This window comes from Podarcis cretensis (assembly GCF_951804945.1).
Source record: "Podarcis cretensis genome assembly, chromosome: 15".
Taxonomy (NCBI): Eukaryota; Metazoa; Chordata; class Lepidosauria; order Squamata; family Lacertidae; genus Podarcis; species Podarcis cretensis.
In genome coordinates this window covers 15,484,589-15,504,129 of record NC_137185.1, presented here as the reverse complement: position 1 = coordinate 15,504,129, position 19,541 = coordinate 15,484,589, and the positions used below count along the sequence as shown (strand labels likewise).

At 43.0% G+C, this 19,541-nt stretch overlaps 1 protein-coding gene across 1 annotated transcript; it reads right to left on the bottom strand.

Annotated features, from left to right (window-relative positions):
* Positions 1–5,897: 5,897 nt before the first annotated feature.
* On the bottom strand, positions 5,898–18,128 carry NIPSNAP2 (nipsnap homolog 2). Its single transcript, XM_079954612.1, has 10 exons — positions 17,995–18,128; positions 14,079–14,218; positions 13,946–13,991; positions 12,744–12,838; positions 11,265–11,335; positions 10,852–10,992; positions 10,219–10,250; positions 8,502–8,596; positions 7,927–8,010; positions 5,898–7,062 (listed from the first exon to the last, which is right to left on the bottom strand). The coding sequence occupies exons 1-10, from the start codon at positions 18,099–18,101 to the stop codon at positions 6,998–7,000; spliced, it is 876 nt and encodes a 291-aa protein (XP_079810738.1). The 5' UTR covers positions 18,102–18,128; the 3' UTR covers positions 5,898–6,997.
* Positions 18,129–19,541: the final 1,413 nt, after the last annotated feature.

Genomic DNA, 19,541 nt, shown 5'->3' with positions numbered 1-19,541 from the left:
ATGTCCCAAGAATAACTCCATCTTACTACTTTACTTCATAAAACATATATACAACTTGATTGTCAGAAAAGACCTCAAAGCCTAGTCTCTTAATCCAAGAAGTTTGGTTCTGTAGCTACACAATGGGAGGGAATGGAAATAAATTGGATTTTGTTTACAATTAAATTCAGAAGTACCAAATTCACACTTTCTGAAGCAATGCATATACCAAAAAACAGCCATCCTTTGCAATGCAGTTTGTCAGCAAAGTAATGTACAAAAATGCATATACTAGACTAGACCAACACATTGAAAGCAACATAAATAAAATTTCTTACATCCCCAGAGTTAAAACACAAGTTTTCAAAATGGAGCAATTATCTAAAGCGCCTGTGTTTAGAACCCTCACAAATTCACTCCATAAGTGGTAACCTTGGATTGTTGTGCTGAGCTTCTCACCACAAAATTTAGGTATCCCCTAGCCTGCTCCATTAACTCCTGGGTGCTACTGCCCAAACATACCATCTCCCAGGATGGGGAGCCCTTCTTTCCCTCATCTAGCCCCCATGTTGCCCAACAACCCCTCGGTTGGGGGATGGGGGAAACACAGCATACATTATAAGTTCCTTTCTAGGACCACTTCTGACTTGATAAAAGGCAGCTATATATGTTCATTCACACACATCATATTGGACGAGCCCAATGCTCATTGGTAGAGCAGGGTGGAAGAGTGCAGAAATCTAAGTTTAGAGTGATGTGTACAGATTTCCCTGCAGTCTATTCCTCAGGAAATCTGATAATTTGCTGCTGAACTTTGAAAAATAAGAAGACCCAACTTTTCTAGTGGAGAACAGCAATTTTCCAATTAGGGTTTCAGGGGATGCACCCCTCAATACAAACAAAGTATTTGGCAACTATATCCTCAGAGATATCCAAATCAGTACACTTTGGAATGGTTCATTCCGCCATCTTGAATCAAAATGCCATCCAACAGTTTCCAAGCAGAGATGAAAACCAGCTCCTCCATATCAGGAGGTGATGTGCAAATTGGGCAGTGATATCTCAAGAGGCGGCCAAATGCATACAGAACTAGCAGAAAGACAAACAGCTTTCCGAAACAGAGAGCAGAAGAAAAAACTATTGTAATCCAATAGTGTACAATAGTGGGTTAAGCAAGTTCATAGCCCAGCCCATGAAGGGCTTGAGAGGTCACTGACTGCAAGGCACAAACTCTTGAAAAAAAACTTCAGTTTTTTACAATCCACTCCCAAACCTTTCTTGCATTTCTACCCCTTGCTCTTCACCAACAATATTTGAGCAACAATCACACACACACAACCAATACATATGCAGCAGCCTAAATCCTTAGGGACCAACCACATCTTCAGGTCCCAGAAGAATTCCTAAAGAGAGTGGTGGCAGCAGTGACTTGGGTGGGGAGAGAGGAAACTCTCCCAGGGAACCGTCTCTTGCTGAACTCAAGGGCTCAAGGCAGAAACAATAGCCGTATTGTGCCAGAGCCAGGGAGCTCAGGACGTGCCAGGATTTCTGTTCAAGGGAATGTGAAAAGAGTCTCTCGTTCACTCTTGCTCTTTTGTTTCCACACAATCAAGTACCGCAGATGAATTTTAGCTAACAATTTCAATCAAAGCTCAACCCCAGAACCTGTTCTAAATGTTGGGGCTCAGTCCCAGAAGAAATCAAGTAGAAAAGCTAATTAAGAAAGCTGTTACCAAGCTACCCTGCTTCACTGCCACCCTGAGCGTAGTCCCGTAGCTAATAATAATAATAATAATAATAATAATAATAATAATACTCCATCCAGCTGACTGGGTTGCCCTAGCAATTCCAGGCAGCTTCCAGCAAATTATAAAATTACCGTGGTTTTATTACATTTAAAAATTCACTATACAGGACTGCCTTCAGATGTCTTATAAAAGTCAGATTGTAGTTTATTTCCTTGACATGATGTGCGGGCGCCACTACTGAGAAGGCCCTCTGCCTGGTTCCCTGTAACCTCGCTTCTCACAGTGGAACTTAGTAAGCTGCCTGACCAAATCAGGTCATTGGATCACAGAGGTCTCTATTATCTCCATCACCAAGGAGAAGCCGCAGCCCTCCAGAGAGAACGAAAGCACCTTCCTGAAGGGTGGTCAAGACTCAAAGGTCCTTAGTGGGGAAATCGCAGGCCCCTGAGCTGCATGTGTCTGGACAGGGTGATGGACTAGCTGGAACTTTGAATCCAATTTACGATAGCCATCTTCAACTATCTAAAGGGCTGCCACATGGAAGATGAAGCAAGCTTGTTTTCCGCTGCTGCAAAAGGTAGGGCCCGAACCAATGGGTTCAAGTTGCAATAAAAAAGATTCCAGCTAAACATCAGGAACTTTCGGACAGCAAGAGCTGTTCTACAGCAGAACAGACTCCCAAGGGTGGTGGACTCTCCCTCACTGGAGGCTTTTAAGCAGAGGTTGGATGGCCATCTGTCATGGATGCTTTAGCTGAGATTCCTGCATTGCAGGGGGTTGAACTAGATGACCCTCAGGCAGTGGCGTAGCGTGGGTTGCCAATGCCTGGAACAAGGCAAATATTGTGTCACCAATCCATGGTTCCTGTCAGGACCGGGTGGCAGCAGCGTTGGTTGTGGGGAAGGGTCTTCCCTGCAGGGAGAGGGAAGCTGGGGAGGGGATAGCAGTGGCAGCCATTTATTTTATTACGTGTTATTATTTATTTCATGAAATTGTACACCGCTTGTTAAAAACAAACCTCCAGTTGATTTTTCTTCTGAAATTTTATACCCCATCCCAATTTTGCTCCTGGGGCAACAGCCCCTCTGCCCCCTCCATGCTATGCCACTGCCCTCAGGATCCCATAAAAGGTAAAGGTACCTCTGCCCATACGGGCCAGTCGTGTCCGACTCTAGGGTTGCGTGCTCATCTCGCTCAAGAGGCCGTGAGCCAGCGCCATCCGAAGACACTTCCAGGTCACGTGGCCAGCGTGACAAAGCTGCAGCTGGCGAGCCAGCACCAGCGCAGCACACAGAAACGTCGTTTACCTTCCCGCTATAAAGCGGTACCTATTTATCTACTTGCACTTAAGGGTGCTTTCGAACTGCTAGGTGGGCAGGAGCTGGGACCGAACGATGGGAGCTCACCCCGCCACGGGGATTCGAACCGCTGACCATTCGATCAGCAAGTCCTAGGCACTGAGGTTTTACCCACAGCGCCACCCGCATCCACTCAGGATCCCATACAACTCTACAATTCTATGATTCAAATCATAAGAGATTCTAATCTCCTGGTTCAGGAAGGCAATTCATATCTTCCTCTTCTGCTTGACCCTCACATCCAATGAACATTGTGACCCCTTTGGAACCTCAAAACCAGAGGTAGCTTCAGGTCAGAGTGTGTGTTTGAGATCTAGTTAATCAGTTCCATCCAGCTTAAAACAGGGCGGTTGTTTTTTTAAGAAAGTCCATGCACATATTTGGCGGCTGCTGCTTTTGTGACTCCTGCTGTTCTGAGAATTGTTTTGCCAAAACTCACAATGTTGCATTTGTGAACATATCCCTACTATGTAGGGAAAACAGCATCAGTGTTTACACAAACCTGGTGGCCACTCTTCTTTATAGCCTCTAGCAACACTCTAGGATTGCATCAGCTTTTTGTAAGCAGTATCTTACAGCTTCATATGCATGAACAGTGCAAGGGTTGGAGATTATACATGCATAGGTATATATTAAGACAACACTGAGCATTTTTGGCACTTTCAAAGTGCTCAGTGCTTCATATGCACTTAGTATCTGAATAATTGTTACAACAGCCCTGCAAGATAGGCCAGTGTTGTTATCCCACCCACATGCTGTTCAGAGAGAAGTCCCAAACCATAGTTAGTATACCATCCACTTTGTGACTGCCCCCTGTGCCCCATGCCAGCCATTTTATGATGGTACCCATGATACTTGCTAAAAATTCCAAAAAGGCCCATGGGCCCCCTAAAATTGCTGACCTTGCTCTCCTATATGTACTCAGAAGGAACTCCTACTAAATTCAGTGGGGCTTTCTCCAAGGTAAATGGGGTGAGGATGCCAGCCATGGCTGCTCTTTTGCAGAGAGAAACTTAATTTTGTGTGCATATACAAACACACATCCTGGTGACACATTAAGGAAGCTTATTTGTTTTCTCGGTTCATCCTCCTCATGAAGTTGCTTACAGTCCAAAATGGACAACAGAGCAAGATGTGGGATGTGGATGAAACATTGGCAAGTACTGCTGAGATGCAGTGCCTGAAGTGACTACTGAGTTGCTGGCAAATGGAAGATCACCCCACCAAACATTACACATACTTAAGGCTTGGTTAGGGTTGAGGATGAGAATCTAGGGTAAAACCAAGACACTCAGGCCTTTGAGGAGGGTTTTGCAAGATAGGAGATGGCACCAAGTGAATTTTCACTGCGTGAGAATGGACAGTCTTCAGCTACACAGCCTGCAAGGCCTCCACTGAAATGCTGGGACCCTCTTAGGACACATATGACTCCATTTTCCCAACAGCAAATGTGAAAACAAGGCTGCAAAAGGTCTGTGAGAAATCTGTGAAGTTAGCTTATCTGAACCATCGTTATATATCTGATCTGATAATGAAGTTATCCCTCAGGAAGAGGGAGACTTGAAAGTTCACGGGGGTCACATGGGAAAATTCCACAATTGACAAATAGAACAAGCAAACACAGGACCATCAGGGTCAGTGCAAAATGTGCTTGGGACACATTTCAGAGGTGTTGCACATGAATGGGGGTTGCTTCCTCAGATGAGGCAACTCAAGGACTTATTTGAAGGTGGAAAATTCCCGGAAAAATGTATTTACAGACCTGGCTTTCAGCAAATACAAACTTCAAAGCAGTCTTTATTTTGTTGAGACAAACTGATCGGTCAGTTAGAAAAAAAATTACAGTGTAGATCCCATTTTTGAGAAGGGCAGGGAAGAGAATAGAAAAGTTTAGGAAAATTCCTTTCGTTTGCTATCTGACACTATGGAGCTGGCTGATTAGTCAATGCTGCCCCAGGCCCATCAAGACAGTCAAATTTGGATCTGAACAAACTGGATCCATAAAGGCAAATATGGACAGTAGCATGGAACTTCAACTTCCTGTGTCTGAGCAGAGAATGAGTCTTAATTTGCACTGGAAGATTCCCACTTAACTGGAAACTTTACTGTGCAATCCTATAAATGCCAACTCTGAAGAAGTAAATTAAGAATGTAAGAAGAGCCTTGCTGGATCAGGGCAAAATTCCATGTAGTCTAGCACCCTACTCTCAGTGGCCAATGAGAAGGCTTATTTTTTTCTTCTTCATAAAATTCATACACCACATAATTGTAAAAAACAACAACCCTAAAAGTGGTTTATAAAGATAAAACAAGGAAATCAAGGAAAATTCAGATTCATACCTGCGTGTTCTCAATAGGCAGGGGAAGGGAAGCCTGCAAACACAATCTGAGTGAAATGGCAGCACTCTTCCTATTACATTGGAGATAGAACACAGCATAATGGCTAGTAACCATTGGTAGCCTTATCCCCCATGGATTTTTCAAGTTCTCTCTTAAAGTATTATTTTTGAGGTCAGATAACCAGAACTGTACACAGTATTCAAACTGTGGTCTCATCACAGATTTGTATGACATCATGAATACTGGCAGTCTTATTTTTCTATCTCTTGGCTAAAGAATTCCTAGCAACAGAATTCACCTTTTTCATAATTGCTGCACGCTCATCTGCTTAAATGGGACTTTCTTCCAGGTAAAGGTAAACAGGACTGCAGCCTTAAAATCCCAGTAGACTTTGTGGCCATGCAGGCAGGCCATCTCAGCAGAAACTCAGAATTCATCATTATTGAAACAAGTCCAAAAACTCCCCAAAACATGTGAAAATCAATAGGATTTTATTGACACATTCTGCCAGAAAACTCACTGAAATGTATAAAGTGGATGTTTCTTAGGTAATCGGACATACAGTGTATTGCACTGATTTGTTAACTAACAGAATAATTGCTTCAACATACAGGATGTTCACAATGTTACAGACACACACACACACACACACACACAAATCCCTCTATTTTAAAGTTTAATCAAAAACAGAGAATTGGGCATGGGAAATGAAGTGATTTGTGCCGTCCTAAGTGATTTAATGTGCCTCATCCTGATGCATCTTTTCAGAATTACTTTCTGCAGTTATGTTAGTTAAACCACACAAATGGAGGAAATCATGAATGCTTATTAAATAACAACAATAAAATCCTCACATTCTGTTTCACTGCATAATCCTGGAGTGCTTAACAAATGTTCATGACACTAACTCTTCTTTAGAGCTCATCCCAACGCCATTTATAACCCTTCACCAACCAGATGCCCTCCCAGCTGTTCTGGACTACAACTGCCATCAGCCTCAGCCAGCATGTGTTTACTGGGGCTGATGGGATCTGTAGTCCAAAACAGCTGCAAGTTTGCAAATACTGGCTTAGCTGATTGCTAAGATAAGTTTGGCTAGGCCAAAACAGAGGGCTGCTTTCTCTAGCAACTGTTTGTGGCACCAGAGGAAGGCCTTGTAAGCTTGACATGCCATAATGATTATGAAAGAATGGATAGGAGTGCATGTGACAAATCTCCCCATAATTAAATACTGCATCGTTTAAGGGTTTAAAGCTTGTGCAACTACCACTGAAGCTTGTGCGTTTCCAACAGGGCCTGCCAGCTCTCTGAATGCATGGCTGTGTTTGAAAAAGGCTGTTTCACAGAGAGCCAGACTAGATGGTTGAACAGTAAGACTTATGATGACTCCCAAGCCTCTCCCCAACACAATCCCAAGTGCTCCTGCAGGATCTGAAGAAATGAGGTCACATTCATAAAGCCCCAGCATACAGTACTTTTAGAAGTCAGAGTTTCCATTGTCATACACACATATCAAATTAACTAAAAGACAAATGCTTGTCAATGTAAATCTGCACCGATCAATCAGTGGCTTTACTGAAGGGGAGAAATCGGCAATGGTATCATAATTCTGGATTCCATTTCCTGAATGAGGGGCACTGGAAAGGAGAAAGAAATTGTGTTAGCACTTTAAAAAAAAATGCTAATGCAAGATATTACAAATGAAACATGGGGGGATTTTGTAGCCAACAAAGCTTTAGACTAGGAAGCAGGACCAGTTCTAGGATTTGGGGGACCCCAGAGAAAGGGAAGCTCAATGGGGCCATCTTAACCTAGGAGAGGAAAGACAAATCTCTCACATTAGCAGGTTTTTGGGTAACTGCCACTGACACACAGGTACCTTGTTACAGCAAGGTGTTGATACTTTTTCAAGCAAAGGGTTCCATTTCCAACTTGGCAATTTTCTGGGGGCTATATGCTTATGGTGGGTGGGCCCAAAGCCAAAGTGGGCACAGCAATGAATATAAGTTTAATATTTGTATAGAAGGCAATTTTCTACATATACATATACAGTTGGAGAACAACCTTTACCAAAGGTGTCATGGGCTTTGAAGACATTCGAACTCAGGACACAAGGGAGAAATGTGCTAAGAGGAAGGCACGCTTGGTAAGTCCACACCATGATCAACTCCCGCCCGGAAACCAATGTCCCCACTGTGGAAGGACCTGTGGTGGATCCTCCACAGTCACTTATGGACTCATTTTTTAAAGCATTTTTATGGAAGACAATCTTACTCGGCTACACGTGATCGCCAAAGAAGAAGGCGGCAATTTTCTACATATACATGCCCCTCTTTACCCTCTATTCAGGCAATCAAGTGTCAAGACCACATTCCAGCCAGGCAAAAACACTCCAAGGTAGTAGGACTGGTGAGGTGTGTGACTAGGAAGGAGTGTGGCCTGGGGAGAGTTCTGAGGACTGTGTTTGGTCCTTAGGCCTGAGGATCACCACCCCATCTTACCTGTATAGTATACCAGCTCATCCCAACCAGGCTTGTGCCATGCGGCGTTCCTGATATCTTCTCTTGTCTGGAGATCTTTGTACGCTGGAAGTGTTTGGGGGGGGGGGAATAATTTGGAACTATCAGTGTCTTGACGTCCATCAGCACCTTTCTCTCAACTACAGCAACATACCATAAGCAAAGCACCAGAGGGCAAACCTCATTAAAATCCTAAACTGTTATTTACTGCCATGGCTCTATCCACCCTGCTCTAAGGATCCTTGGAAACTGTACTGTTATGAGGAGGCAAGGGTCATATCAGTTTCACAAAATTGCTTGTCCTTTACTGTTGAAATGGAGATCAGATTAAAAGGGAGATAGGAAGCTATCTTAATCCAAGTTAGATCAGTGGTCCACCTATGCTTAATATTTTCAACACTGGGATATAATATTGTCCAGGGTTTTAGGCAGGGGGATTTCATGTTCCCTACCTGGAGTTGCCAGGGAATGAACCTGAGACCTTTAGCATACAAAACAGGTGCTCTGCCACAGAGCTACAGTCCTTCCCCAGATTTCTCAGGTCCAGGACGACCTACCCCAAAGGTGATGCACCATGTAAAGCTGCCCAATCTGTGAGAAAAAGCCACCAACAGCTTCTTTGTCATCCTGCCGGAAACCAATGGCACGAGCCCTGGAAGGTAGAATATATATGTATTACAAACAAGACATGAGTGCTGGGGCTGAGACAATTACAAAGGTACCGTAACTATCAGATGGAACAGTACTAGAAAGAATGCAGCAAGGATCTACTAATTCCATCACTGCACAACATTATAACATAACCCCCTTGGTATTCAGAGCTAGAGAAATATTTCAGAGGGCTAGAAGCCTGCATGAATTCTTAATATTACAGCATCTGATATAACTTCAAACCAAGGGTAAAGATAGCCCACGTTGGCCCACAGGGAAAATATGAAAAGGACATTCAAAGTTTAGGCCAATAATAATATCACAAAAAATATTACAAGCTTTTGAGTTTCCCTAAAACTCTTTATCAGGCTAGATGGTAAACAAAGTAATAGAAAGAAATTATGATGGTAGTGCCATGTATCTGCATCTGGTGATAATCTTAAAGACAAAATCTGAGACACAGGCAGGCATTTAAATGAGACCCTTAGGTGCTGTGGAAGTATCAGGCACTACTTTCCACCTTTGCCAACATAAAAGACTGATTAGTTTCTCTTTATTACTGTTTTCCACCTATCAACGGTCCTGTGCATTTCACCTAAGGATAGAGACAGATGTGGACAATGGCCACTTCTTTTGTTTCCAGAGATGGGGAGTCAGACATTGTAATGCTTTATGTTTCCAGCAGGCTTTGCTGCAACTTGCTCTCTCTCAGCAGATGCAGACTCAATTATCATCAGTCAAAATTTCTGGTGAATTCTCCATTAGATGGTAAATAAAACTTGACTAATGGCCACCACTGTCTGAAAGGAACTTATCAGAGATTATATTATCAGTCATGCTCATTGGGAGGCATATCCTCTGCCCACCCCACCATTTATTCCTGAACATGTGGAGTGCTGTTTGGTTTCTCCAGAGTGCAACTCTAAAATTTTATTTTCCCATGCATAGGGTGTTCTCTGCCTCCTGGGTGTTCACTGTCTGTATGTGTCAGCAAACACAGATAATCAAACAACAGGCAAGATCGCTGAACAGGAGGACATGACCCTAAACTGGAGTTCCAGTGCATCAACTTGCCCATCTACTATGAAAAACTCCTTTGACTGGGTATGGTATTACAACAACAATCCCTACTGCCTGTTCCTCTCCAAGGTCGAGTTCCAGGAAAAATGAGCTTTGCAGGTTTTCAGAAGAAGTCAGCTACGCACCGTGCCAACTGGATGGCTGCTGTGACACCATGAATCAACCTCACCCCTCATCCCCAGTGATTTGAAAAACTTAAAAAACCAACCAGATTCTGTGCCTAGCTAGTGTACCTTTTTATCTGGCCTGCAGCCTCACCTCTTCTGCCCCACTCCACCCTGTCTTCTGCTCTGCCACAATTTCCTCTTCTGCAGGCTAACACCTTGAATTCAAGCTGGGCTGCAAAGGAAATATCTTCCTTTGCAGATGTGGCTTGAATCCAAACTGCTACTGCAAAGGAAGAAAGAAAAGAATCCAGAGCACACTTTCATCTGTAATCAACGCACATGGCAAGTCCAAGTGATTGACAAATGGGTGGCTCTGTCCATCTCTCAAAATGGTATTTGGAACTGAGGGGAGCCCAGCATAGCAAGGGACACTTACCAGTAGTTGCCCCATTCAATCATTGTTCCAGGCTGGGGGGATAAAAGAAATACAGAGCAGGTGACTCTATGAGAATGACACCCTCCATTCCCTCCCCCGTTGCAATTGGGAAGTAGATGTGGGTTTTCTCTCCTGCCTCCAGAAAGGTTTTTGAATTCTAATCAAGTAACAAAAAAGACGACTCAGCCCAAAAGACATGGGGCAATTACATAATCACTTTATAATCACAGAATCACAGAATTCCCTCAAATACTTTTTTCAATGTCCCAATTTTCATTTCCATCACCTGTTGACACTGATTGGGAGCTTGCTTCTCAGTAAAAACGTATAGGATTGCACTGTTAGTAAATGCAACCTTTTCTGTTCAAAAGGCAGAACTTCCAAGAGAAAAAAAGGAAAATCAATGAAAAAGAGTTGCAATGTGCTCTCTGTTATCCATTTCTGGCAGGAATCAACCTGCCAACTTGTCTACCAAATGGATTCTCATAACAAATTTAAAGGCTAGCCTGACAAAGAGTGAATGCAGTCTCGCTCTTAAAGGTCTCGTGAACCCAAGGACACACACAGAGAGAGGGAGGGAGGGAGGGAGGGAGGGAGGGAGGGACTATTCTATGAATACATAAAGACGCTCACACGGAGTTGATAAGACCTCAGTTCATAGATATTGGGCCCTGTCCTCGGAACAGGCTCATTCCAAAAACTGAACTCCAACAGCAGCTGATTCTTGCGGGAGAGAAGCATGTTTCCCCTCTCTTTACGAAACTCCACAAACCCCTAAAAATAAAATGAAAAATCCTTACAATGACAAGGCAAGATCACATGCATTTATTTCTTAAATTATCTAGTTTATGCTTCATCTGTCCAGATATTAAGAGCTTAATACTAGGAGAACACCAAACTTAAAGAGTGTATCCTGGTTTGATACACAAACTCTGGGAGTCCTTGACAATGGAGGTGTTTTTTTGAAATAAACTGTTGAGTTTGAGAGGCAAAGTGACTTTTAAGGGTCAGGCTGATGAAGTCCAATCTTTTATGCTAGGACTTACCTTATCATGTCGAAGCTTACTCATGACCTCTGTAAGAGCTGGATAGCCTCCCTCATACCGCCACAGATGAACTGAAATGAAAAGTGGCATATGTAAGAGTCCCCCTTCCCTACTGGAGATTCAAAACAGACTCCTCAAACGTCAGCCCAAATCTTGTATCCCATTGTCATTTCTAGAACCTAGCTCTTTCTTTCCAATCCTGGTGGCCACCAGCACCCTTTTCCCAGCACACCTTGAGTGATTAGCCCTCTCACTTTCTCTCAGTGCCTAGGAACATGCCTTATACTGAGTCAGATTATTCATCCAACTAGCTCAATACTGTTTACACTGACTGGATGCGGCTCTCCAGGATTTATTCACTGGTCACTGTCCTTCCTTAAGCCTATACAGTGGTACCTCGGGTTATAGACGCTTCAGGTTACAGACGCTTCAGGTTACAGGCTCTGCTAACCCAGAAATAGTACCTTGGGTTAAGAACTTTGCTTCAGGATGAGAACAGAAATTGCGGGGCCGCAACGCATTAGCTAAAGTGGTGCTTCAGGTTAAGAATAGTTTCAGGTTAAGAACGGACCTCCAGAACGAATTAAGTTGTTAACCCAAGGTACCACTGTATAATTTTCTTTCTCCACCAGCAGAAGTCAGAGGCCAAACAAAAAAGATAAATGGGACAATGCCCTGAGGAAGATATCCTACACAAGCCCCACTGAAATGAATGTGTGTGTTTGGGTGGGGGCGGGCAGCAGAGAGTGGCTGTAAACCACCTAGAGGCTTTCTGTTGAGTAAGTAGTATATAAAGTTTGTAAAAAGAAAAAAGAAAAGAAAGAACCATAGCTCTACCATGAGCCCACTTCCAAAGATTTTACCAGTCAGAAGAAGGCTGCAAACTGTCACCCAGTCACTCAGGCCTTTCTGATACAGAATTTGAGCCAGCATCATCTGCCAAGAAGGTTGCGTGGACCATGAAATTGGCCAGTCCCCTGAAAGAACTGCAAGAAGACCCGTCTGTGACGGGGAGTGTCTAGACTTGGGAGTGGCACGTCCAGACGTGGGAGTGGCAACTCTGAATGTGTCTGAACCAGCCTGCCAGCTATGCAAGGGTGCTTATTCTCAGGAGCTGTTGGAGAAGGAAGAAGATGCAATCTGAAACCATTTGATGGTTCTGCAGTGCCTGGGTCTGTGCCAGAGCAGCACCTTTACATTCCCTGCAACCTCGCCTGAAGGACATTCAGGCAAGGTTACACTGGGGACATAAGGATTCTGTTGAGGCTGTGAGTTTTGATGGAGAAATGTCCATTTTCTCTGAGAATCTTCCTGGGCTTGTTAGAGGCTCTCTGCTCACTGCTGCTGGTGTTGGTTGTCCACTGTCCCCAGATCTTGCCCCACATCCTGCAGGTTCCCATCCTGGCTGGAAGAGGCCCCCTATCACAAGCACACATCATTAGCGCAGTTGTGCATTCTGTTGTACGTCTTAGCTCCTACCAGCCTGATCTTGCTCTCCGTACCACGTGTTCCATGTCCCCACCAGTGTACATGGATATTCCTTCCCTTCGTGGATCTTTGGCAGCACCTCTTGACTTAAAAAAAAGCAGAAGCAAAAAGGAACATAATTACTGTAGCCATTCCATCAAGCTAAAGGAGAGAAGAGAGATGGGATTGCAGGGCCTCTTGATCGGCTCCAATGGAACATCAACTTTTCCATCTACTTGAAATCTATCCATTCCAGTCTGAATTTGCTTTTTCCTCCTCCCAATTCCTTTTCTTTTTGTGTCATGTCTTTCACATTTAAGCCTGAGGGCAAGGACAGTCTTATCACTGACATTCGCAAGCTGCTCTGGGAACATTTTTTAGTTGATAAAAATGATTTATCAAATAAATAACATACCCATGTGTTTCCTATGTTATGAGTTACCCAAGTGCCATCTAGTCCAACCCTTTGAAACACAGCACTAACAGCTAAAGAATCCCTGACAGATTGCCAAGAGATGCACAAATGTTGTTTGGCTCACCAGCCAGCCCTTTTTTGTTGTGGATGCTAACTTAAGGTTATCAGATGTCCCCGTTTCCCGGGGACAGTCCCCGGATTTACAAATCAGTCTCCTGACATAATCAATCTATTTAATAGGAAGTTGAAAAGTGCCCCCGGATTCATTGAAAAAAATCTGGTAACCTTATGCTAACTCTTCAGTCGCCCTTGAATAGTCTAGCATATACCTGGTGAAGAGGCAGACTTTTCTCTCATTTGCATAAGGTATGGTATATAAAGGAAGTGAGGGACTGCCAGAGTCTTTACTGAGACTTGGAAGACCCCACCCACCACCGCTGTGTTCTCTCTTCTCCTAACCACAGCATCAGAAAAACTGCCAGGTTGGCAATGACCTGTGTGCTGCTGGGTAGTTGCCATCAATGAGCTTAAAGAGAGCTTTTAAGTACTGCCATCAAGATGAAAGCTACCATAACAAGATGGGCTTAGCAGCAGGGCAAGGGATATGGTGCCAGATTCACCACTTCCCCAGCCCAGTTAGGATTCCTCTGCCCCTTCCTAATCCTATGCAAGTTTACTCAGAAGTAATTCTCACTGAATCCAGTGAACTGTATACTGAGGTAAGTTTGTATGAGTTTAGTAACTAACAAGGTTCCAGATTTTAACCCCCCAAATGTTCCAGCATAGCATTCAGACTTACCAAAGCTTGTTGTAGGATTCTAGGCATTCTGGTTTGACATTGTGAACTGAAACAGGAAAAGTCATCATTAAATGCTGAGAGAAAGAAAAAAAGAAAGACAGACAAGGGAGAAATATAAAAAACAGCAGCTCACACTGTATTTTATAAAGACTGCTGGTCTCCCGTTTGGCTAAGAGGTTGGAGTGAGCATCTTTCCTGGGATCAACTTTGCGGACAAAAAGCGATTTTAACCAGCTGTCTTCTGCGGATCGGCTGTTTGACGACACAAGGCCCCTGCAAGTGAGCAAGACAAACATTGTTCTAGAACTTGAGTAAGCTTCATTCCTGTTTCATTTTTATCAGGACTGAGAAGTAGTGCAGCAAAGAGCAGATTCCTGATTAGCCTCCCAGCTTCTGGAAGGTGTTTTTCACATTATCTCTGGAATACACAAGATTCACCTACCTTTAATTCAACCTGACTACATTAATCTTAATTTACTAATCATAGGAGTTTGAGCTGACTCATCAGTAGATCAACAGACCATTTTATGAAAGTTTAATCAGAATGAAGTCCCATTATGTTCAGCAGGACTTACCCCAAAGTTAATATGCATTGGACTTCAGCCAAAATATTAAAAATGTATATATGATAAAGTAGTCAAAGAAAACGAAGACAGTATTTTTTTAATAGTTGTTGCTTGCCTCCACACTTCTCTCATAGACAACCAGGGAGGCCTCATCTTGCCAAGGTCATTTGCTTATACAAGAACTTGTATTATTAGCTACTTTTAAATTTGCCAACCAATTAATCTGGTGGCATCTTTTTACTCAATCAAAATATTTTAATCAAATCATTCAACCAATTACTTGAGTACTAAAAGGTAAATGTAAAGGACCCCTGGACAGTTAAGTCCAGTCAAAGGAGACTATGGGATTGCGGCACTCATCTCACTTTCAGGCCAAGGGAGCCAGTGTTTGTCCACAGACATGTGGCCAGCATGACTAAACCGCTTCTGGCGCAATGGAACACCATGACCGGAAACCAGAGCACATGGAAACGCTGTTTACCTTCCTGCCACAGTGGTACCTATCTGAGTACAGTGGTGCCTCGCAAGACGAAATTAATCCGTTCCGTGAGGCTCTTCGTATAGCGGTTTCTTCGTCTTGCGAAGCAAGCCCATTGACAGCTTAGCGGATTAGCGCTATTAGCGGTTTAGCGGATCAGCTGATAAGCGGCTTATCAGTGGCTCAGCTGATAAGCGGCTTAGGGCTTAGGAAAAGGGGGAAAAAAGGGAAAAAACCCCGCAGGAACTCGCAAGATATTTTCATCTTGCGAAGCAAGCCCATAGGGAAATTCGTTTTGCGAAGCGCCTCCAAAACGGAAAACCCTTTCGTCTAGCGGGTTTTCCGTCTTGCGAGGCGTTCGTCTTGCGGGGCACCACTGTACAAGGATTGCTTCTGACCCATATATTGAACACCATTGTCCAGTTCCTCTGCCACCACACCCCGTACATGTCAGAATCATAAAATCGTAAAGTTGAAAGAGTTATCTAGTCCAACCCCCCTGCAATGTAGGAACATGCAGTTGTCCCATATGCAGATCAAACCTGCAACCTTGGCATTAGCAGCACCATGCTCTAACCAACTGAACTATCCAGGCTGATGTATGTAAGTGAGCTCTAGTTCATGAAAGCTTATACCATAATAAAAGTTTGTGAGAATTTAAGGTACTACAGATCTATTTTGTGTAACAGGCTAACAGTTACTTCTCTGGAAAATGAAATTAAGAGTTTTTCCATTGTGTGGAGCTATGATATACCAGTATAAACTGGAAGTAAAAGTAATCTCAAAAGCTTCATTTTAATTAAGTCTGGGGCAGAAACAAGAGAGCAGTAACAGCTGTTGTTCAGGAGTTTTTGCTTGTCTACTGATTTACTGGGGAGAGGAGGATTAGTTAAAGCTTTCAAGGATACTTATAATACCCAAATATTTGCAGTAACAAAATTGTACTGTGTGACACAACTGAAAATCAAAGATGAAACTGAAATCAAACCCACAAACCTCCAAACTACATTACTTGTTATCTTGAGGAAGACAGTGTATCTAATTTCCCACCATTTGTGTCCTGGAGTGCATGTATCCTTATCTTCTATGAAAGTCAGGGAGGATTATGTGATGATTACAGAGTTTGCTGAAAGTAAAAGTGTTAAGCAAAACCACATCCTTATTCACACACTAGCAGAACTCTTCCCAAGGGGTGGGAAAATCCTAGGCAACTGAAAAAGTTGATTTTGGAGAATAATTGATTTTTCAACCCTAAACAATATTTGCTTCTAGAAACCTAAAGCGTTTTTCAATTTAGTTTAGTTTGCTGTCTTGACCATGTCATGATATAGCTTTACAGATCAGTTGGAACAGCATGCATCAGTTACAGACAACAAAATCAGTAAGCAATCATTATAACAATTTACCACATGAGTATTTAAATCTATCTGACTCAATTGCAAGAGCTCTTGAAGTGGCAGATATCTCTCCACCTCCAATTAAAAACACTATTTCTTTTGAATTAAGATAGGAAGGCAGCTGACACAGGAATATACAGTTCTTCCCTCCTGATAAATGGGACACTAGAATAAACAGCAGGGATCATTATCAGCACAATTATTTATTTAATAACATATATACACACACACACACACACACATATATATATACACACATATACACAACTTGATTGTTAAAAACAACAACAACCTCAACATGGTTTACAAACATAGGGAGTGTTCCTGTTAACATTTGTCCAGAACACAGAAGTCATTTTCTAGAATCTTTAATTGCATTTGTTTATTTTATCTATTATAGTGATTTTTACCACCACCCCTTGAAGCAAGTTCCCATGCCACATAAATAAATTTGGTTGGGGTCCTTAAAAAAAAATTAAAAAATCAATCCATTCATATCTCACCCTTCCTCCTGAAAGAACCCAGGGTGGCTCATTATCATTATTATTTAGGACCCAAAGGAAAGCGAAAAAAACCCCATTGAATAAATAAAGCTACCATTGTTGTCGTTATTATAATTTCAATTGGCATTATTTCAGTCCCAAAAATAACTTCTTAAAACTAATAACCAACAATAACAATATATATCTGAAGAAGTGTGCATGCACACGAAAGCTCATACCAAGAACTAACTTAGTTGGTCTTTAAGGTGCTACTGGAAGGAATTTTTTTATTTTGTAATAACAATACATTTAGTCTTCAGGCAAAAACATTCTTTTCTCATCAAACCTTTGGCTTTTAATTAATTACCTGAGGCCTTTTTGCATGGGTGGGATGTTTTAATCCATCTTAAAAAAACAGAATTGTCTTTATTTTTATTTTTTTCCATAGGCTTAAAATATTACAAATCCTTTTGTGCTGCCGTGGCAAAAAAGCAACTAATAAATTTAATAAATAACAACGATCATGCAAGATGGCTTACAACAACAGTAATAATACAATGTGAGAAAGGAAAAGGGGTGTGTGGGGTCTCTCCATCCCCCATAATTTAGATGGGAGTGTGGATTAGAGCATTAGCCAAGAAATTAATGGAGTGACCCCCTACAATGGGGTGGGGACAAGTGTTAATAATGGGTGGGGGCTCCGAGATAGAAAGAACACACCGTAAAATATGTGGAGGCGGATATCCATGAGGCGACCTCCCCATTATTAATAGTTGGGGGGCTTCTGCGTGAGGTGGGCTGAGCCAATGTACACACCCCCTCATATATATATACATACACATACACACACACACACAAACACAAACACAGACGCTGTTTATTGAATAATATGAGCGGGGAAGACAAGAGACAATGAGACCCCCCCCCCATTCCCACAATTGATTACTCTGAAGCGCTGTTGGGGGAGGAAGCAATAAACCACCTGACCAGCCCGTGACCTTGAGCCGCGAGGGGGGGAGGAAAGAGCGCGCGCCTAAAAGAAAAGGCTCTCCTCTCCCCCCCCCCACCCGTCGCTCGACCTTCCCGCCACTTTTCACCCCTCCCTCCCCCGCAGCTTCCCCCTCACCTGAGGAAAAAAAGGCGGGAACGGCCCCCTTGGGCTGGGAAGGCGCTGAGGCGGAGGCGGCCGCCGCTCCCCCGCCGCAGCAGCAGCAGCAGCGCCCCGGCCGCCATCTTGACCGCCTCAACCTGAGGGGACGGCGCGGGGGAAAAGGAAGGGGAAATGGGGGCGCAGTGCGCCCCAGTAGCCACTAGAGGGAGCCTTCCCACCCCTCACCGTGAGGGACGGAGTTGAGGAGGGGGACACGGAAAGGTTTCTCTCTCCCCCCCCCGCAACGCCGCACATTTCTCCGACGAAGGTCTCAAAGGCGCAGCGCCATTAAGCTGAGGCGACTCTGGCCAAGGTGCAACCCCAGAATCTTGCTGGGGGGTTGAACAGTGTGAGGGATTGAAAAATAAACGGCTTAGTTCCCCTCGAGGGGGGCTGCCCTACGTGGATCCTAAAGTGCCATCTTGCTCCTCTTAGAACAATTTAAATGAATAGGCTCTAATAGACCTGAGGAAAAGCCCCTTCTGAACATGGGCAGAGTGCATTTTTTTTGTTCACAAGGGGCACCACAGACTAGGCCTGAGGGCACTCACCCCCACCAAAAGAAAGCATTTTTTAATGTAATTATATTTCAAATCCAGTGCAAAACATGTAAACCATTGCAGATTAAGGAAGTGGCACTTGCATACCATTTGCACAAAGACCTCAGCCTGAGGAAGGGCTTAAGAAGACATTCTGGTCTGGAACAAAAGTTTGCATAAATTTGGAAAGACATTGGATACCCTTCTAATGTCAGATTTGTTTGTAGATGTAATAATAGATGCCCAGCCAGCTGTAAATGCATGTTTTGTGTTTTTCTCCAGCCATGCACAATGTTTGCATACTTTTTTCAGTTAAGGCAATTATCATACTGATGCCAAACTTAGTGTGGACACCCGATCAGCATAGCCACAGCAGTCCACACTATTGAACTAGTACAGTACAGTAAGTCAAAATGGTCCCTATTTGGCCCTTCCAAAATTTGCAGGTAGCTGCTGCAACAAAGAAGTATCATATTAAAATCTTGCTTTGTAAATCTGCACTCTCCACTGTAATAAATTTAGTTAAAAGTATTTTTAAAACATCTAATTTTTTATAGATTTCCTCCCCACCTCCCAGAAGAACCCATTTGTTTTTTAATACATGGAACAGGAAAAAACCCCACCGGCTTTGCATCCAAGTTCTATACATGTGAATGAAACTCTGACCAGAAAAATTATAGCCAGCTGGCAACTAATTCTGAAATTGGGACAATATTGGTTTGGGAAATCAAGTTTTCTTTTTGGGTGACCCCCTGATAATCCACATTTCTAAAAAATAAAAAACAACCAGTAAAAGCAATATTACTCCCATGAAATTAATTTTATTAGGAGTATATTGTATTATATTCAACAGGCTTACTTAGATGTAAATTCCACAGAGATCAATAGAATTGCCTGTCTTTACCAGGGAGTGAATTCCATTGAGCTCAGTAATACATTAAAGTAAGCATGTTTTAGGATCAGGCAGTTGTTTTTGTAATACTT